At 35.0% G+C, this 22,452-nt stretch overlaps 3 protein-coding genes across 3 annotated transcripts; all 3 read right to left on the reverse strand.

Moving 5' to 3' along the window:
* LOC116860404 (olfactory receptor 1019-like) lies at window positions 1-920 on the reverse strand. Its single transcript, XM_032846460.1, is given in 2 exon segments — window positions 1-881; window positions 884-920. Coding segments are annotated over 2 exon segments (918 nt in total).
* A 7,468-nt stretch (window positions 921-8,388) lies between these two features.
* LOC116860473 (olfactory receptor 1052-like) lies at window positions 8,389-9,327 on the reverse strand. The gene has a single exon (XM_032846529.1). It carries the CDS (start codon window positions 9,325-9,327, stop codon window positions 8,389-8,391), a length of 939 nt encoding a protein of 312 aa, XP_032702420.1.
* Window positions 9,328-20,774: 11,447 nt separating this feature from the next.
* LOC116860523 (olfactory receptor 1052-like) lies at window positions 20,775-21,713 on the reverse strand. Its single transcript, XM_032846570.1, has one exon. It carries the CDS (start codon window positions 21,711-21,713, stop codon window positions 20,775-20,777), a length of 939 nt encoding a protein of 312 aa, XP_032702461.1.
* Between the last annotated feature and the right edge of the window lie 739 nt (window positions 21,714-22,452).

Below are 22,452 nucleotides of genomic sequence, written 5' to 3' on the forward strand. Positions count from 1 at the left end.
TCACTGAGCCAATATTCTTCTCAAAATAATTCTTTTCATTGCTTCTTTGGCCTCTGTGTTTCTCACACTGTATATCAGGAAATTCAGGATTGGCAGCAAAAGAGTATAAAACACAGACAGGATTTTGGCTCTATCCTGTGGGTAGTTAGAGCCGCTTCCCAGATAAGTAAATATCACTGTTCCACAGAAGAGAGTCACTACCATTAGATGAGATGCACATGTGGAGAATGCCTTATACCTGCTCCTTGTGGAGTGTAACTTCAGGACAGTGAGGAGGATTCCCATATAGGAACTAACCACTACCAGAAAGGTAGTCACTGATGTCGTGCCACAGAGGACAGTAAATAAAATCTTGCTGTACTGGGTGTCCAAACAGGACAGTTGAAAGAGCAGTGGGGTATCACAGAAGTAATGATTGATGACGTTGGGCCCACAGAAAGACAGGCTGAGCAAGCCGCTCAGGTGGGTAAGTGAGCTGGTGGAACCTACCAGGTAGGAAGCAGTCACCAAATGGACGCAGAACGTGCGGGTCATGAGGCCTTTGTAATGAAGTGGGTGGCAAATGGCGACATAGCGATCATAGGCCATGGCCGCCAGGAGGAAGCATTCCGTGGTCAGGAACATGCTGAAGAAGGAGTACTGAAGGAGGCAACCTCGATAGGAGATGACTTTCCATCCTGTTGTGTAGCTCACCAGCATTCTAGGAATAAAGACTGAGGCATAGCAGAAATCCAAGAAAGCCAAGTGACAAAGGAAAAAGTACTTGGGGGAATGGAGCTGGGCACTAGCCCAGATGACTGTGATAATGCCAACATTGCCCACCACAGTGGCGAGGTAGATTGAGAGAAATACCACGAAAAGGACAATATTTAGATCAGGGTTATGAATTCCGTTACCACACTGACATTTCTGTTGGCCATTTATGTGTCCCCCACTACGGGGGATCTGCAGGGAGCAAGAGAACAATGAAAATAAGCAGCGTATAGCATGAATATGTGCATTCAGTCAACTAGCATTTTTAGAAAACTGCACGATCTTAGTTAACAATCACAGTCCACAGTAAGTGTGAGAAGTCAGCCCGATAAGAGACTTTGGTTGATTCAAAGTCTCCTCTAGGGGTGTGAACTGACTTTATGCCCTGTGAGAACGTTGGAGGAATCCAAACTCCCTTGGAAAGCCTCATAGGAATGTAGGTTTAACAGAAAGAGTTTAGGAGATGGACCTGGGGTAACAGCATATTCCAGATTCCAGAACATAAGGCAAGGACCCTGTATTTTTGGAAAAACATCCCTTAACAAAGTACACAAAAACTCAGTATGTAACAGGTAAATTTCTGAGACATCTAGCAAAACTACTGTCTATGACATCTTTTTAACTTAGACAAAATAATAAGTAACTATAAATAAATAAAATAATAATAAATAAAATAAAGAAATACATAAATAAAACAATAAAAGAAATAAAATATTATACATGTTACACAATAATATATATACACAATATAAACATGATTAGATTTATAGACTATCCATAAAAAATGGAAAATGAGAATTAAGGATGTCTAGAATAGAGAGTGAGAAAAAGTAATCATTTTCTACATAACATTACTCCTTTCTTAAAACTCAATTGTTCCAGGAAGTTGTTCTTTGCTATTCCAACAGATATTTGTCATTTCATTTTCTGATTTCCAAGAGCATTTATTAGCCAATGATGTGAATTAGTCCATATCAGACTTTTTTTTCTTTAAGATTGAATCAAGATAGTTTTTTTTTTTTTGAATCAAGATACTTTTTAATATGTTTTTGATCTCTGCAGTCAAAAGACCTCAAGTCTGATTTCAAGGACAATGCATATACTTTAGGTACATTAGATCATGCATGGATACAGATTTTTATCAAGAAAAGGATTATTAAATTAATTTTATTTTAGGCTTTCTCATTTAATCCCAGAATACATAAAAAATGAGGTTATAATAGCTGGTATATTAGAGAAACACAGGATTAAATAATTTTTGAGGAAATCTTTTTTCACTCCAAGATTTATAGGAATACATGGTGGACTGTTACACTTTGGGAGTTTCCAATAAAAGAAATAAAAATAAAGCATGCTTCACATTAATTTGACAATTGAATCTTTTTATTGAACATTAATGAATATGGTGTTTCATAATCCAGGCTTTGGGAATAATATTTTCCTTATACTGAATAAAAAGTGAGAATGACATGAGTTTGGATCTCTGCCCTTTACTCACAGTGTGGTATAAAGTTAGTAACAATTCAAATGTTGCAAACCTTGGGACCAGATTGCTTTGATCATGTCTACTTTACTAAAATGCCAGAGGTGAAAAAGAAGGACACATTCTTTTTTGCTCAATTAAACTGTGATTTCATGTCTAAGTCTCAGTTTCTAGCTTAACTGCCATTTCCTCTATGAATCTTTCTCAGAAGGTAGCTGTGATAATTAAATAAGAAAATATATGAAAACTGTCTGGCACAGCCCCTAAATATTTGCTGTACAATCAAAGTAAAACAGACACCAGACTGTCTATTGACATACTGGACAAATGGCTTTTGACTAAAGTAATATTTTGGATCTTTGATTTTTTCGTTCATTTGTTTCATTTCGTTTAGATAGCTTTGCCTGCCTCCCTTGACTTTAAACAATTCAATTTGTTACTTTGACGATGAGGTCCCTCTTAAGTCACTGACTTTGTATGTATTTCTTTGATTTTCATTTAATAAGTAGTAATTTTCATCCGGACTGACTTTCATGCCATTTTTCTTTAACTGTAAAGTCAGTTGTACAGAATAAATTAATCTTTGAATCTAAAAATTAGCTCTGGTAACAGGGTGAAAATCACCACTCTCTCAGATTTAATACAATTCACAGCTTGTAATAATTAAACTTAAATTTTAAAGAATTTCTTTAAATAAATTTCCTTTTGTAATTTACATAATTATATGAAGCTCTAAATACAGCTACCTGAGAAAATAGGGAATGAACCCTTTATTATTTTTTTTTTAAAGATTTATTTGAGAGTTAGAAAGCATGAGCCAGAGTGGCAAAGGGAGAGGGAGAGCATCTCAGGCAGACTCCCCTCTGAGCAGGGAGCCATACACAGGTCTTGATCTCACCACCCTGAGATCATGATCTGAGCCAAAATTCAATTGGAACTTAACTGAATGAGCCACCCAGGCAACCCAAACCCAGTAATTATTTTAAGAGAACTATTTGATGAGATACCTGGGTGGTTCATTCAGTTAAGCAGCTGCCTTTGGTTCAGGTCATGAGCTCAGGGTCCTGGGATCAAGCCCTGCATCAGGTTCCCTGCTCAGCAGGGACCCTGCTTCTCCCTCTCCTTCTGCTGCTCCCCCAGCTTGTGCTTTCTCTCTTTCCATCAAATAGATAAATAAAATCTTAAAAAAAAAAAAAAGAAAGAAAGAAAGAAAAAGAGAGAGCTATCTGATGTGGTAATGGTTTAATTCTATTTCACTTATCTCAATAATTTGAATGGATTTGAAGCTGATGATTTTTCTTCACATTCCATTCATAGCATGTATTAAGAGTTGCTGGTTTTGACAACTGGAGAGGCATTTGTAATTCCTTTGTTAGAACACATAAATATAATACCTGCCTGGTGTTGAGATGACACTTAGACCTTTCTCTCAGTTTCTTGACTTGTGCTTATATTTGGTTGAGGGTCTTTGGAGGATGGAATCCCCAGTGATTCTGTGACACTATGTTTCATTAAAAGAGCAAAGAGAGACTTGGGGAAGGTAAAGTCCCAGCACTATCTTTCCAAATTGTAGCAATTCATGGATATGGCCATTTCTCAGTTTTAGAGAAAACGGTCACATAAATTCCTGTCTCAACTATATAAGCCTCTGCAAAACAACCCCTAAATTATTAAAAATGAACTCCATGACTGTTTATCATAATTTACATAATATAGTTACATATATCATATATATTATATATATATCTTTTTTTTAGTTTTAAAGAGGGCTAAATTCCATTTGTTGATGACCATATGCTTCTATATACATGTATTATTATTGGGTAGTAATTATGGAAAATAGACATATATTTCAATTTGAGATAACCCAGAAAAAGGGGAAGCAATCAGTAATCACTAGATAGAGTTCAAATGTGCGTGTGTTCATACATTTTTAATATAAGAGATAATTGAACAAATTAAGACACTAAAATAAATATCAAGTTTAACATTTTTATCACTGTGGTGGTTGAACATAAATGTAATTTTTAGAAATTCTAAGTAAGCTGCTCCTTGGAGGATAGAACGAAAAACATAAAAGGTGGTAAATCAGAATAAAATGGTAGACATTTACATTCAGTAAAAAAGGGGAGGGGGCAAATAAGAATAAATAAGTCACTGATACAGATCAAATGCAACCAAACCAACAAACACAATTTTACAAGAACAAGGTGGCGAGAATTTGCAATGATATTAAAATGAAGCAATAGCTCAAACAGACTAACACACAGGAAACATTATAATTAATTTAACTAACAAGAATATTGCTTTTTCTCTGGCAAAGAAATATTAAGTAAGATACTCGTTGGTGTTATTTTTATCTATTAAATGCCTTGTATGTTCCAGGCACTTCACAACTCCTAATTACCTCTAATCATGTAATTTTATTTAATTGAATATCCTGATCCATATAATTCACATTATACATGCCTCAGAATAATTGAGTGTGGACTTTAGGAAATGGTAAAACAATATCTTAATACAATGATTGTCTCATGTAAAAATTGGTGCTGCTTTTACTGTTTATTCCATACAGCATTTTAATATTGACAAACTAAGAGTGAACACAATAATGATGAAATTTGAAACCATATTGCATGAAAAATAGTGGAAAAGATAGGCAATATCCAGTATGAGAAAAATTTGACTCAGGATAATATTCTTCCCCACCCCCTCAAGATTTTATTTATTTATTTATTTATTTATTTGACACAGAGAGAGAGAAAACACAGGAAGAGGGAGTAGCAGAGGGAGAGGGAGAAGCAGGCTCTCCACTGAGCAGGAGCCTGAAACAGGGTTTGATCCTAGGACCCAGAGATCATGACCTGAGCTGAAGGCTGACACTTAACCTACTGAGCCACCCAGACACCCCTCTGGATGCTGGTCTGATTCAGCAAACACTGAACATTGAAGCAGTCTAAGAATGAAGAGTAAATATATGAATGTTAAGACTTCATAAGACATATCTAAGACTAATTGATACCAACTCTAAAGAAAGAGATGGGTCTTGCTTAAATCGGAAAAAAAAAAAAAGAAGTCATATTTAATTGGTAAAATTTAACAAGCTAGTTTTATAGGGGAAGGGTGACAAATATTGGACCATTTGTAGAGGGCATTCCATGGCAAATTAGGGTTTTGATAGGATGACAATGTGCTTCTTAGATATCCATAATGCTGAGGGTCACAATTTGTTCACAAGCCATAACTGACCAAGGAGTAACTGAAAATGGCCATCAGAGCTGCAGCTGATGCAATTACTATTGCATTCAGAGCACAAGATCAAATCTCAAATCTTGGGAATGTTGACTTGTGGGTCTCTTAATAAATAAAAAAATAACAAAAATGACCATGATGCAAATGTACTCATGACTTGTCCACATAGTGCCAGCAACTTATTTCTCTGATGACTTAGGCCAATTTTTAAACTACAAACTCCAAGTTGAACTATGTGAAATAAAAAAAATAATACACATTTACTGGAGATTCTCTGTGAGCTGAGAGGAAAGTCATGCTAGATAAACATCTGCTGAGTCCTGATTTCTTCAAGTGTTGATTTTGAGCAGTAACCGATTTTATGGATGGGATAGAGGGATTGGAGCTGAAAGTGCCCATTCTCAATTTTGTATCCTGATATTTTACATGGAATTTGAAGAAATAGTGTCAGGTATTTCATTCATGAAGTCCTCGTTTATTTCTAATTGAGTAAGTATATTAACCACTTAAGGATATTTGGAATCTACTTAACTGAGTTGTATTTACTGATGTGTGTGTATGTATATAAATATATAAATATATATATGTATTTATATATAAATTATATATACACACATATATGTATATATGAGTCAGTTATATATAGGGTATATTACCCATTATATAAAATATATTACTCATTTTCCAATCTTCATGCTACAAATCTGCCACACACCTTTCATCTGCCTCACAATGTAAGAAAGGGATTTTTTTTTAATCTTATTCGAGCATTCAGGTACTGTTTATATTATAATATATATTACTGTATATACTGTAATACAGTAATTCTTTGTTAGGATGAGTTGAAGGTCAATATTAAACATAAACAAATATCATACTTTTGTTCCATAAAATTACACCCCTCCCACACATGTTTACTTAGTAAACTATTTTATCTACATCCTGGCCAGCCCCTTATTTTATGAGGTGAGTATTGTAACAGGATGAGTTCAATTTGTTTTTCTGAGTTTTAATTACCTGGCTTGTATGTTATGCTTTGTGTTTGATACTTTAGGATATAAGATGTGGACTGCTGTTGAAAAAAATTGTGAAGAATGTTATAAAATTAGTTTCACTTATCATTATTATTTCACCTTTTTATTTTTTCTGAAAATCAAAACTTTAATACAAATTCATTTATAGGAATGCCTCTTATACATAAATGTCACATATATGTAGCCTTATGGGACTCAATTTCAAATAATATATTAAATAATTTTAGGGGCGCCTGGGTGGCTCATTTGGCTAAGGGTCTGCCTTAGGTTCAGCTCATGGCCCCTGGGTCCTGGGATGGAGCCCTGCATTGAGCCTTCATTGGGCTCTCTGTCCAGCTGGGAGTCTGCTTCTCCCGCTCTTTCTGCCCTTTCCCCCTGCTTGTGCTCTCTCTCTCTCTCTCAAACAAATAAATAAAATCTTTTAAAAAATAAAAAATAAATAAATGATTTTGGATAATTATAAAGGACCATACAAATGTTATATGATGTTCTTGTTGGTGTGCTTATTTCATTCTGAAAAGTAAACTTTCATATGCATTTCTTTACTTGCATTTCTAATATAATGGGGATGCCTATATGGTATCTTTTTTTACATTTCAATTTGCTACCTTCACAGATATTGGAGCCATTCACTTATGAGTTTGTCTGTCACTGAGAGGAAAGAAAATAAAAGTTTAATCTATGAGCCATGTAAAACCATGCATTAATATTTAAAGACAATTCAGCTATCTCATTGTGCTGCTTGGCCTTGTTGCCTCTTAATATTCAATATTTAAAAGAATCTCAAAAACTCAAATATAATTTTATTTGTAAATGGAGATATTATCTAGAACACTGGTTTCCAGATAAAGAAGACTTTATAGCAATTTAGGGGGAAGAGATACTATGGAAAAATAAATATTTACGGGACTGATTTCATCACTATCCACCTGTATGTACAATTTGAATCAAAGGGAAAACAACGTGTTCAGATATTTTCCCTACCTTGAATAGACAGCACAGATTTCCTCCTGAATAGAATAACTTCAGGAAATTTCTTTTTTAAAGTCTAAGGGAGATTCTGGGAGATGTTTAATGGAAAAAGGGAAATGGGTCGGATTATTCATGACTCCTTAAGTATATTGGAGGCCTCCTTTCTAAACATGAAGTCAAATTCTTCATTGTAAGTTTTCTTCGAGTATTAGTAACCCTACCATGTGGAGTGGTAGGAAAAGTGTGGTGTTCAGTCCTGTTCAGTTTTGTATGTAGTGATGGAAACCAAAGTTAGGAACAGGGAAACGGTCCAGACTAACCACTGGGAATGAAATCACACAGGCAAAAGAGAACCCAAGTTCTCTTTCAGACTATTTTTGAGTATTTGCATTTATTTTGAAAAAAGTCATGCTATAAATAATCTAGGCTAATTTCAGAACATACATATGCTAGCTTTGTGGATAATTCATGTACCAATCCTCTTTGCTTTACAAGTATTTTGCTTATTTCTGTGCTTAATAGAGATAATGAGTTAAGAGATACCTTATTACTTACTAATCTTGTGTTTGTATGTCTATTTGTGTGTCTGTTTCTGTGCCTACATATCTATTTGCATGTATTCATTTCTACCCATGTACAGAACGAAAATGTCTTCAACTGTCTAGAGATAAGTAGCCTAGATCTCACTATGGTTTTTAGGTTAGTTTACACAATAACCAGTCATATCTCCTGTATCTGTTATTCTTCTAGACGTTTTTCCTTCTGCTGTGTAATAGGAGGCTCCCATTAAGTAAACTCTCGGATTCCTTTGGGCTCAAAACTTTAATAAATTCATATAAATATTCTTATCCAGAGAACTTCTTAATTGCTATTATGGGACAATATGGTAGGAAATTAACAAGGAAAATATTTCATTTCTATAGCTCTTTTCACAGCCTCTTTCACTTCCTTGTTCCTCAAGCTGTAAATCACCGGGTTTAACATAGGAATCACTAGGGTATAAAACACAGATACCACCTTTTCTTGTTCTAAGGAATATTGGGAACTCGGTTGGATATAACTAAAGCTTATAGAGCCATAGAATAAAGTCACAGCTGTGAAATGTGAAGCACAGGTCGAGAAGGCTTTGTGTCTGCCTGCTGCTGAGCGGATCCTCAGGATAGCAGCAACAATGAAGACATAGGAGATCATCACAATCAAGAAAGTGATCATAGCAATAACTCCAGAGAAGATTAAAAGCAACAATTCATTCATGAATGTGTCAGAACATGACAACTTCAATAGTGGGGGAAGGTCACAGAAGAAGTGACTGATGATATTTGGCCCACAGAAAGATAATTTCACCAAGCCAACTGTGTGTGTCAGTGAGTTGATTAAGCCTCCTACACATGACCCAATGACCAGGGCAATGCAGGCGAATTTAGTCATAGCCACTGTGTAAAGTAACGGGTTCACGATGGCCATGTAGCGGTCGTAAGCCATGGCTGCCAGCAAGAAGCCCTCAGTGGTAAGGAGTGACACAAATAAAAAATATTGCACGATGCAAGCTGAGAAAGAGATCGTCTCCCGTTCAACAAAGAAGTTCAGCAGCATTTTGGGTGCAAAGACTGACGAATAGCAGGCGTCAACAAATGACAGACAGCTAAGGAAATGATACATGGGTGTCTGGAGTTTGGGGGTTATTTGGATTAGAAAGAGCATTCCTAGATTCCCCACCAAAGAAATGATATAGATCAGCAGGAACAAAACAAAGAGGACCGCTTTCAGTTCAGCACGATCTGTCAGTCCCAAAAGGATAAATTCCGTAACCAATGTAAAATTAACATCAGTCATGTGTGTGTGTTTCTTGGTACCTGTTAATGATAAGAAAAATGAAATTGGATGATCATGCCACACCATCAAGACTACTTGGAATCCCTAACTCACCTTGCAACTTGAGTTGTTGACTTTTCTTTCCCAGTTGTTTTATCTATAAAATTAGAAAATTTTAACTAGTAACTTTCTAGTCTCTTCAAGTACTGTTTATAAGTCTATTCCAAAAGGAAATTCCATAAATGAGAAAAATAAAACATTAAGGTGTTAGCTTCAAGGTGCATTTAAATGTTTCCCCTTTTATGTGAAGAAAAAAAAAAAGCTGAAGTGAAATTCATTCTAAAATATATGTGATGCAAAATCTGGTTTTTAAGCATAATAACTAAGGTTGGAAATTTAATCTGTTTTCTCACAGAAGATCTTTTCAACTTCTCACTTTGGATTTAATGGTAGCTAATGTCAAATACATCAAAATATAAGAATTAATCGTACTATGGCATTTGAACTGTGAAATTCCAGATACGCCTTCATGTTTACTTCACATACCACAGTATTTTTGTAAGTTGAATGTGATGAAAGACAAAGCCTTAACATCCAAAAGGTCATCCTTAGAAAATAGCCAGAAGTATTGGTTTCTGAGAAAAATGCCACAGAGAATGAGAGGAGAGGGTAGTCTGAGCTAGAATGTGAACAACAACTTATATAATTGGCTTTTGAGGGGCGCCTAGGAGGCTGTCAGTTAAGCAGCTGCCTTCCACTCCGGTCATGATCCCAGGGTCCTGGGATGGAGCCCCATGTGGAGTTCCCTGCTCAGGGGAGAGCCTGATTCTGCCTCTCCCCCGTAGCTCCCCCGCTTGTTCTATATCTCTGTCGAATGAAAAAAAAAAAAAATCTTGAAAAAGAAATGATTGGCTTTTGAAATCCAATAGAAATATCTTACTCAGGAGACTCAGAATACAGAGTTTTTAACCTTTTTCTAATAAAGAGCAGTGTAAACCTATAAAATAAAGCAAACCTATAAAACATATAGATACCTTTTTACCATATTTTTTGGATGTTGAAACACATTTCTTAAAACTTACTATGTCTTTTCCACTTAATACACAATGGTTGATTATTACATATTGTCTGAAAAAATACAACTACCTTTTTACATTTTATGGAAAATAAAAATAAATATTTTAAACAGTTCACAAGGCTATGGTTTTATCTCTTGAGAATAAAGGGAGAGGTTTTTGATGGTTTCATTATTCTTCTACTTGGGAGACATTATTTCTTTACTACAGTTGGTAAAACTCAGAAAAACATTACAAAATTATTGAAATAGCAAGAAATGATGTAACTGTTAGACATAGAGTTTCTACACTGATAGGTAAGTAATCCCTATAGGAATATCTAATTATGACATGATGCAATTCATCCTTCAGGGAAGAACATTCCACAATGATTAAAACATTGATTTTTCATTGTTTCAGTAGATGTTACCTAAAAATTTTGATGTTACTGTAGAAAAAGAAATTGATGTGTAGGATAAGGGGTGAGAATAAATGGCCAAATTATAATTTCCTCCTACTCTGTACTTATAAGAATAAAATTAAAACATAATTTTTATGTCTCTTTCATCTTGTTTTTTTTTTTTGCAATTTTAACTGATTTGTAAAATATATTTACATGAGAAAGTGAAATAAGTGAGTTTTACTTACCAGTAAGAGAAAAAAAACATTCAATACGTTAGCTTATTTAGGAACCTTACAACTGCTCATTCCAATGGATATTTCTCTATTTTCCTCCCAAAACAATTAATGAAGCATACACAAAAGTTGTATTTATCTAACACTTACAGTAATACAATAATTGGATAAATGATGGTAGTTACAGGTAGGAGGACTGAAATTCAAACTTCTCCTTTAAAATATGATAACCACAGGCAGAGCCTCCATCGTATGAAAGCAAGAGCAAGACGGCCAAAAATTTTACTTACATATTTACTTTAGTACAAATGGGAATAGAGTCTCTAGAGTTAATTTTCTAATCAAAAAGATATAATAAATACATGATTAAAAGTTCCTCTGTGTTTCTTGAGGGACGTAGGAAACTCTCAGGACCTTAATGGCTCCCTGAAAGCATTTAATTTCCTGAACGTTAGAATAAATAGAAGGAAATGAAGGGCTAAGTATAGGGGGAAAAAAAAGAATATATAAATTCTGAACAACAGTGCAAAGAATAGATAGTGATGCCTGCTTGGTACTTTAGCAAGGGAAGCTTCTCAGAAAATCCAGTAGTTGGGCCTGCTTGTCAGAAAATGCACGTGCACACATCCACGTACACACACACACACACACACACACACACAAAAGCGAAACTAAAACTCAAACATCAGTGGGCTTTAAGGTAGGAGAAGAGCAGCTGGTTAACAAAAATCTACGCCTTTGTTTTCTTGGATTATGAAGAGGAAATCAAAGAAAATGAAAACTAGCACTTTTAAAAAATTTTTAACATTTTACATTTTTTACTTTTTAAAAGATTTTATTTATTTGACAGAGAGAGATGGTGAGGAAGAGCACAGGAGCAGGGGGAGTGGGAGAGGGAGAAGCAGGCCTTCTACTGAGCAGGGAGCCCAACTCGGGGCTGGGTCCCAGGACCCTGGGATCATGACCTGAGCAGAAGGCAGACACTTAAGGACTGAGCCACCCAAGTGGCCCGAAGACGATTATCTTAAATGGAGTGGGGAGGACATTGAAGAGGTGGGGCTAGAAGCCAGCGATGTGTTCTATGTTAAAACGGACAGAAATGGGCTTTCTGCTTTAATACAGTTCTGCCTAGCAGCCAGTCCCATACAGCCAAGTCTAATGGTTAGCTCTACCAATGCTTCTGGCATACGGATCTCATCTCGTTCAAAATGACTTATGTAAATTTCCTCTCTTCTTTAAAAACTCTAACCTCCTTTGTTTCTCCAAAACACACTTTTGATTTTGGTTAAATTTCTCTCTCTCTTGGATTGCAATCCCTAAATCCCCAAATAAACACACATACTTTATTTTGAAACGTGCTGTTTTGTCTTTCCTTGGTTGACACACACTCAGTGTAGGGGAAAAAACAAAACAAAACAAAACACTGCATTTAGAAAGTCCCTATCAGGTTCTCTATCTTCTGCAGATCTATTAACCCCTTGAGATTATATGCAATACTATTTTCTTATTTTTTTTCCCTTCCTTCCCTTTTTTTTTTTTTTTTTTTTAATCTCTACACCTGACGTGGAGCTCAAACTCAGGACGCCAAGATCGAGTCAAATGTTCTACCGCTGAGTCAGCCAGGCATCCCATGCAATGCTGTCTTTAAAACACTTATTTCTGGGAAATGACCTCATACCAATCATCAGATACTTAGAGACCCAAACTAAGATCTAATGGCTTTATTAACAATAGAAATGGATATGTTAAATTTAAAAGTTGATATTTAGCACATATATAGGGCTGCAATTGAATTTGACATACAGAAAAAATTAGCAGCATTATTTGAAATGAATTTAGTATATATTTATTGATTTTCTGTCATGAAAGAAGACTTCTTGTGAAAATATGATTCAGAATTATATTAATGAATACAATATGTTGAAGTGTTATATTTTAGAAAATAATTTTTTTCAAATAAAAGTTAGAGGAATAATTATGATTCAATAAGCAGAGGTCAGTTAAATGTATAATTTAATGGGTTTTGACAAATATATGCTATGGACCAATTATTACTATAATCAAAACTAAATGTTTCCATAATCCCTAGAATATCTTGTTCTTTTTCTAAGAAACCCCAATCTCTGCCCTCTAACCTCAAAAAACTGCTGATCAGTTGATTATATTTGTGAGATTTGTTTTTGCAGTTTCATAAAATTGGGGTAATACAGTTTTTTTTGTCTGAATATTTTTTCAATCAGAATGATATTTTTATTTTTATATATTTTTTAAGATTTTATTTATTTACTCATGAGAGACAGAGAAAGAGACAAAGACAGAGGCAGAATGCAGTTCTTGATCCCAGGACCCTGGGATCATGACCTGAGCCAAAGGCAGATGCTTAACCCACTGAGCCACCCTGGTGCCCCAGAGTAATGTTTTTAGAAACATTCACATTGTTACATAAATCATTAGTTCTTTCTTTCTTTTTTTATTGCTTGGTAATGTATGGATTAGCATGTTTTGTTTATTCACTCACCTCTTAATGGACATTTGGGTTGTTTGTAATATTTGGCTACTTTGAATAAAGCTGCTATAGGGGCATTTGGGTGGCTAAGTCAGTTAAGCATCCTCTTCTTGGTTTTGGCTCAGGTGATGGTCTCAGGGTCTTGAGATGGAGCCCTGCAGGGGGCTCCTGCTGGATAGTTTCTCCCTCTTCTTCTATCCTCCATGCTCTCTCTCTCAAAAAAATAAAGAAAAATTTTTTTAAAGCAGTTATAAATACTAGAGTAAAAGTTTTGAATGGGCATGATTACTCAGGTCTCCTGGATAAATACCTAAGAATAGAGTGTTCCAATTCATTAACAGGGAATGGCTATTAATTTAGATCTCCTATTCCTCTCAGCAATTTTTTATACTTTTCATGATTTTACTCTTAAGTCTTAATTTTTTTTGTTGCTGTTGAATTTATTCCTCTATTATGTCCTATTGTTAATGGAAATATTTTATTAGTTTTTGAATCATTTGCTATTAATATACAGAAACACAGTTCATTTTTGTATATTGATTTTGTGTGTTAGATGCATGATAATTTCACCTGAAAATAATGAGAATTGTGCTGCTTCTTTTCTAATTTGGATGCCTTTAGCATTTTGCTTTGTATTATTCATTTTATTTTGTATTATTTTCTTCTGTATTGTTCTTTCATTTTATACATTCCATTACTTTGTAGTGTTCATTTATTCCGTATGTATTTTTGTCTCACTTTTGAACTGTTCTATCTTTCACATTTAAGCTCATCTATTTTTTTTAAGTATATACTCTTTTTAAATTAACATATAATGTATTTTTTGTCTTAGGGGTACAGGTCTGTGATTCTTGAAACTTATTTTTGTGTATTTTTGTGTATTATATGTTATGTGATAGGAATCTCTAGTAAAATTTGACTGGAATTATTTTTTACCAAACACATGCAGTTTTTTCCAGGTTTTGTTTTCAGGTTTTGCTTTATTTTGTCTTGCTTTGCTTTTCACTTCTTTTCTCCTCCTCTTCGGGAACTGCACTATGTATCTCTTGATACACTGAATGGTGGCATACAAATCTCTGGCTGTTTATTTTCCTTCATTCTTTTCATATTTGTTCTTCAAAAGGGGTGATTTCCATTGGTCTAGCTCCAAGATCACTGATTCTTTCTTCTATCACCTCATATTTGTCATTGGATCTTTCTAGTGGAATTTTTCATTACAGTTACCGTATGTTTAACTACAGAATACTCATTTGGTATTTTTATTAATCCATTTTTAAAATCGAGATAATTTATTTGATGAATATCTACTATAACACTTTCCTTTAATTTTTTATATATTTTCTTTAGTTATCTAAGCATATTATTTATATTAGTACTTTGAAGTCTTTTTCAGCTCAATCGAACATCCGGGTCATTCAGTTTCTACCAGCTTCTTTTTTTTCGAGTCCAATGTATTACATTTTCCTGCTTCTTTGTAGGTCTTGCAAATTTCTGTTAAGAGCTATACTTTATATACAACACAGCGTTGATGCTCTGCATTTCGTATGGGCAGCTTTGTTAAGGACCGGCAATTATTTTTCAAAGTTGTCATGAGTAACATCTCCATCACTGCTTTATGAGTGGTGTAGCTGCTCCCTTTCTTCAGCACTTGATATTGTATATTTAAAAAAAAAATCTTATTTTTTTAAGTCATCTCTACACCCAGCACGGGGCACAAACGCATAACCCCGAGATCGAGAGTCACTTGCTCTACCGACTGAACGACAGGTGCCCCTGATATCATATACAGCTTGTATTGCCATATCTTACTGTGGTTAATTTTCTTTCCCCAGATTACTAATAAAGCTGAGCAACTTTCCTTTATTTTTCTGGAAGTTGGGAGGTTTTTGGTATTTATTGTGTCATGTGCATTACAAGTACTTTGCGCCCTTGTCCCCAACTTTTTTCTATTATGTTTAGTTTTATTGGTTTGTAAGATTTCATTATACATTTTTATTATAGTTTATAAATATGTAGGGAAACTATTTTCACTGACTCTGGGTTACTTTTTCATCCTATAAATATATTTTAAGTAGCAATATAATTCAGTGTTTCTTAATTTCTCCTTAATGGTCAGAACATTTTATGTCCTATTTAAGAAATGTTTTATCTATTAAGTTTTTAAGATGTCTCAATTTATATTTTTTATTGTTCTAACTTTTGCATTTACTGTGTTATGGATTGCCTTCTGTTTTAAATTATGCAATTTTATTTTATTTTATTTTATTTTTTTAAAGATTTTATTTATTTATTTGACAGACAGAAATCACAAGTAGGCAGAGAGAGAGGAGGAAGCAGGCCCCCCGCTGAGCAGAAATCCCGATGTGGGGATCCATCCCAGGATCCTGGGATCATGACCTGAGCCGAAGGCAGAGGCTTTAACCCACTGAGCCACCCAGGTGCCCCAAATTATGCAATTTTAAACAGTAAATATAATGTACTCTGTTCCTTATTTCATTTCTCTTATTAAAGCCTCAGAAGGTTTAGTCCCATTAATTTACACTGCTTTTGCATTATTGTTTCTATGCACTTATGTTGTATTTATTTTAAACCTCCTAATAAAATATTGTTGTACAGTCAAAATTCAATTACAATTTATAATTACCCTCAAATCTCCAATTTACCATTCCCTTTGCTTTCCATATTTTCATTGAAATTCCATTTTTTGTCTTTTCCTCTGAGCACTTGTTCAAGAATTATATATACATGCATACACATACACACACATTGTAAAGCACCTTGAAATTAAGTATACAATTTATTTCAAATTTCTGTATATGTACATGAGCATAAAAACCATACAGACATAATGATACAGATATTTCCAACACTACAGAATGCTCTCTCATAACTATATTACCATAACTTAAATTCATCTGTTGTTAAACCTTACACAAATGGAATCCTACACATGGACTTTGCTTTTCTGTCTTTTTTTATTTTAAACATATGGACTTTTTGTTTCTGCTTTCCTTTACTGAGCATAACATCTATGACATTCATTTACCTTAATGTACATCAGTGTTTTTTTTTTTTAAAGTGCTGTTTAGTCTTCCATTTTGTGAATATATCAAAATGTTTAATTTATTCTCTTAAATGGTCAGGTTTTTGGTTCTAGTTTGTAAGTATAAATATTATGAATAAAACTTCTGAAAAAATCATTGTTCATGCATGTTTGTGAACACACACTCATATCTAGGGAATCTTGGAACACGAGTTAGCCATATATTCAATTTACCATCAGACAGTTCTCCAAAATACCTGAACCATTTTCATACACCTGTTGGAAATGTGTGAATAATGATATTAAACATTTTTACATATGCTTACTGGTTATTTTGAATGACTTTCATATAAACATTTTTCTGTTTTTTTCCATATTTGGTTGTCCTATTTGTCTTTTATTGACTGGCAGTTCTTTTTAATATATTTTGGATGAATCTTTTGCCAGTATACACTCTATGAATATTCTTTCTTATTTAGTGGCTTGCCTTTTTAGTCTTGTAATGATGTATTTCCAGGGATGGAACTCTTTATTTAAAACAAAACCTCACTGAGTATTGTATATAAGTGTTGAGTCACTCAGTTCTATACCTGAAACTAATATTACACTGTATGTTAAGCAACTGGAGTGTAAATTAAAATTGGAGAAAGAAAGAATAAATGAAAGAGATATTTTCTCCCATTGTTCTTTTTATTTTACTATTTGTGTATCCTTTTTTAAAAAAAGATTTTTTAAAATGTATTTGTCAGAGAGAGAGAGAGCATAAGCATGGGAGCAACAGGCAGAGACAGAGGCAGACTCCCTGCTGAGCAAGGGGTTTGATGAGCGACTCAATCCCAGGACCCTGGGATCATGACCTGAGCGGAAGGCACATGCTTAGCCAACTCAGCCACCCAGGTGGCCTGTATATCCTTATTAAGAAATGTTTGCCAATTTTGATGTTATGAAAACACAGACTTATGTTTACTTCTAGAGGCTCTTTTTTTTTCATCTTTCACACATTTCTATGATCCATCTTAAATCAATCTTCATGTACGATATGAATTAAAATTAAGATTCATAGCTCTTATGTGACCCTGCTTTTTCCCCCACTCTTTCTTACTCTTTTTAAAAATAATTTCTCATTCTTCGCATGTGATTAAAGGTACATAGAAAGTAAAGATGGCATTACTTTCCACCGGGGAGGGCTTCACTCTTTCTAAAAAGGCATAACAATGAAAAGCTAAGTTAATTCAAATACTATTTGTGCTGGTTCTGCCTTGGGTTGAAGTTGGACCTCATTTTTCTTCTGCCTTCTCCCTGTTTGGGTGTAGATTTCCCAAGATATTGGTTAAGAGTTGCACTTTTCTCTCTCTCTAGCTTTAAACACTATAGAAAATTAAGTTTTAATTCTTTGGTGGTGTGAACTTAGCTCCCTGTCCTATATGGGCATATCTTGGAGATATTGTGGGTTTGGTTCCAGAACACTGCAATAAAGTGAGTCAAATGAGTTTTTTGGTTTCCCAGTACACATAAAAGTTATGTTTATATTATGCTGTGGTCTAGCAAGTGTGTAATAGCATTGTATCTAAAAAAGCCAGTGCACATACCTTAATTTAAAAACAACACAATAAAAATTAAAAAAAAACTAAAACAAAAGCTTGAGAAAAAATAAAAACACTTTATTACTACAAAATGCTAACCATTCTGAGCCTTCAGCGAATTGTCATCCTTGATCACAGATCACTGAAACAAATATGACAATATTGAAAAAGTTTGAAATATTGCAAGAATTACCAAAGTGTGACCCAGAGATACAAAGTGAACAGATGTTGTCAGAGAACTGACATTGATAAAATTGTTTGATGCAGGGATGCCATGAACTTTCCATTTGTAAAAACACAGTAGCTGTGAAGTTAAATAAAGTGAAGCATATTAAAGGGAGGCATGCTTACACATCAACTGCAGCCAATATCTGGAGGGGGCTGCCAACCTTGTGTCTGACGCAGCCCTCTTCCTCTGGTGAGACCTTATCAACCAAGCACCTAGAGGCTGAGAAAAAATACCACTGTCTTTCCAATCCCATTTGAATCTGCAGACATCTGAATCTTCTGTGCCGCACAAAGAAAACTCTAGCCCTTTTCGCCTGGTTTATAGCAAGATCAGAATCTGGTAAATGTTCTGGGGAGGAAACCTTTATTACATTTTTTGGTAGCTCTTCCTTCCAGCAAGATTTTGTGTCTTCTAAGCACAGCAAGAGTTTGGGGGGATTTCCATCAACCCCTGTGGCCCAAACCAGTGTCTTACACCCTCCACCTTCCATCCCATCCAATTTCTTGGGGTGGGGCGGGGAAGGAGAGGGAAATAGCTGTGTGTTTAAGTTCCAATATACTCCAGTTCAACTCCTCAGGCCAAGTAACTGCTGCGAAGACCACTGTTTTCTCTTCCGCCAGAACAGCTACAGGGTACAGAAGCCCCTGCTTTTGACAGACAGCAATTTTAATATTTGGTTTGCTTGGGATAACACCAAACGTTTCTCTCTGTTTCTCAGTAGTTATTTATTTGTTTGTTTGTTTGTTTGTTTATTATTTAGGGAGAGGGGAGCATAGGGAGAAGGAAAGAGAGAATCTTAAGCAGGCTTCATGCTCAGCACAGAGCCCAGCACAGGACTCCATCACTAGACCCTGAGATTATGAACCAAGCCGAAAGCAAGAGTCAGATGCTTAACCGACTGAGCCACCCCGATGCCCCTAGAAGTTTTCATTTAAATCTATCTATCTATCTATCTATCATCTACCATCTATCTATCTATTATTATCTATCTATCATCTATCATCTTTCTATCCTCATCTATCATATATCTAATTTATCTATCTAGTCTATTACATGTTCATCCTTCTGTTTATTTGTTTACCTGGTCTTCAAGCCTGCTCAGACCCAGAATATGGCTAATTCCCTGAGAAGAAATGTCACTGTGTGGTGAAACCTGGAAAATTTCTGTCTGGACCTCTCCTGAGTCTGCTGAACCCTTTCCAGAGCCCTCCATGCAAGTCCTCACCTGCATTGTCAAGTGTGCCCTGAATCAGGGAGACTAAGTCAGGCTGCATCTCCAAGTTCATGTCTCTCTGAAATATAAGCCCCTCCAACTCTCTTTTCTTCAAAAGTCATTCAATTCATTCAACAGATGTCTTAACTTATCTTGCTTTTTTTCATTATTTTTGCATAGATGTTCTTTTGATCCAGAAGTAAAAGTGTATATTTTCCTAATTTTTTAAAAAATTTTGAAACATTTTAAACTTATTGAACAGAATCAAGAATAAGAGATTTGCAAGAATATTTAAATGATCTCTCCTGTGTTCCTTCCCTATAGATACTAACTGCAATTGCTTATTTGCTTCATCAGTCTCTTAATCTCTATCTTACTATATGTATATATGTATGTGTGTGTGTATACCCATTTATATACACATATCTTTCTTTATAATAGTAATGACATAATATTATTTTATATTATCCAGTATACAGTCATGCTTTCCAAAAGTTTGCTATGTAACATGAGGTAATGCATTCATCTTCACACAATATTTTGAAAACTTATTTACCATACCCTTCCATTACTTGTTCCTTTAACAGCTTTTGCCCCATATCTTAAATCTCTTAATGTTTGGCTCTCACAGAGTAACTGGTACAAGTAAAGGTACTAAACAGAAGTGTGTTGAAGGAATAAATTATAACTAATGACAGTTATTTTTTTCTATAGCTATTCTAAGATACCATTAAGATATATAATTCAAATACAAAAATGGAGATATATGTCTTTACTTGGGTGATAGCATTTTTAGAACAACAAAAACAACAAAGATCTGATCCAAGAAAATCATGCCAAAAGGCTATTTCACTTTTCCTCTGAAATCAGAATGCATTTGTTAAATTCCTATTGTTGGAGTGTTCTTTTCATTTGAATCAATGTCAGAGTCTTTTAAATCTGTGGTGAGTTCTTTCATAGCATAGCATCAGAATTTTTTAGGGAAAAAAAGATGTACTAGCTCTTGAGAGAATGAAATTGTTAAGTCACAAAACAACGAATGATAAAATATAGTGATTTTCAGTCTTCCTGTCAATCTCAACACGTCTTCAATTTCATGAGTCTACCTTGATTACAGTTTTTGGGCGTTTGTGTCTGTGACACAATTTTAAGAAAAGCCTATCTATTTAATGTTAGGTTAACAAATCCATTGAAAAGATTGGGTCAAGTGGGAGTTCTCTTCCACCATATTGACCTTCTGGCTGCATCTTTCACATCCTTATTTCGTAAGCTATAAATCAGTGGGTTTAGCATGGGGATCACCAATGTATAAAACACAGCAGAGACCTTCTCCTGCTCCAGGGAATACTGAGAACTTGGCTGGATGTAACTGAAGGTCACAGAACCATAGAATAATGTCACAGCAGTCAGATGAGAGGCACAAGTGGAGAAGGCTTTGCGCCTCCCCTCAGCGGAGCGGATTCTCTGGATGGCAATGATGATGCACATATAAGAGACCATAATGATAGTGAAAGTGAACATTGCAATGACCCCAGAGAATATTAAAAGCAGCATTTCATTGTTATGGGCATCAGAACAAGAGAGTTTCAGAAGAGGGGGAATGTCACAGAAATAGTGGTTCACAATGTTAGGACCACAGAAGTCTAATTTGAGCAAACCGATTGTGTGTGTGAGTGAGTTAATGAGCCCACCCAGGTAAGATGCAAGGACCATCTGAACACAAACACTTTGGGTCATTATGACTGTATACAACAAGGGATTAGCTATTGCCACATAGCGGTCATAGGCCATCATAGACAGGAGGATGCCCTCTGTGGTTACATATACTGCAAAAAAGAAACTCTGTAGAACACAGCCAGCAAATGTGCTGGACTTATGTTTTGATAGGAAATTGACCAACATCTTTGGAGCAAAGACAGTAGAATAGCAGATATCACAAAAAGAGAGGTTGCTAAGGAAGAAGTACATTGGAGTATGAAGTTGGGTAGTTAACCAGATCAAGATAATCATCCCCCAATTACCTGCCAGAGTGGTGAAATAAATAAGGGTAAAAAGCAAAAAGAGAGGGATCTGCAAATTAGGGTTTTCAGTTAAACCTACCAGAAGGAATTCCTTCACCCCTGTATGGTTCCAACCTGCCATACATTCAGGTTTATATAGCTTTTCAGTTGCAGAACAAGGTGATATCACTCAGATGAAAAAGATATATGTACAGTTTCCTCCATGATCCAGTATCCGTAATAGTATTGGGTTGTTTATGTTTACCCTGCAGTTGGTTGAAGAGAAGAAATTAACTTCAGCAGTGGGGTATACATGTACTAGACAATCTACTTACAGTGACTCAAATTCTTGGAACTAGAAATGATTTCATGCCCAGCTTCTCAGCTTCCACATCATAAATATTGAGAGAAGGAAACTCTTTTAGATCAAGAAAATATTAATTGGTAAAATTGACAGTCAAACCCAAATATGCCTCATACCAAACTTCTATTTCATGCTAGGGCATAGACAAGTTCTCTGCTTACATCGTCTACACACTGGGGTTTTTTGTAATAGAAATGATTCCTTCGTCTTCTGGCCAAACTGTGGCTACTTTTCAACACCTGGTTCACTCACGATGCTGACTTTCATAACATGCAATCCCTTTCTTTTCCAAATCTCAAACTTCGGAACTTTTTTATGACTCACCTTCTCCTCAGATTCTGCACTTGGAATATCAATGACTGTGTTCTCCATAAGAACTGAACTGAGAGGAAGAGGCAAAACAATCTTTTCTTCATTTAATAGTGTTAAAGCCCATCAAAAAATTGATTTGAAAGCCCTTCTCTTTTGCATCTCTGGATAACTTCACCTTGCATCTTTGATTTTTATCAGCATTAAT

Source organism: Lontra canadensis, unplaced genomic scaffold (genome assembly GCF_010015895.1).
Source record: "Lontra canadensis isolate GAN:19392208 unplaced genomic scaffold, GSC_riverotter_1.0 scaffold176, whole genome shotgun sequence".
Classification (NCBI taxonomy): Eukaryota; Metazoa; Chordata; class Mammalia; order Carnivora; family Mustelidae; genus Lontra; species Lontra canadensis.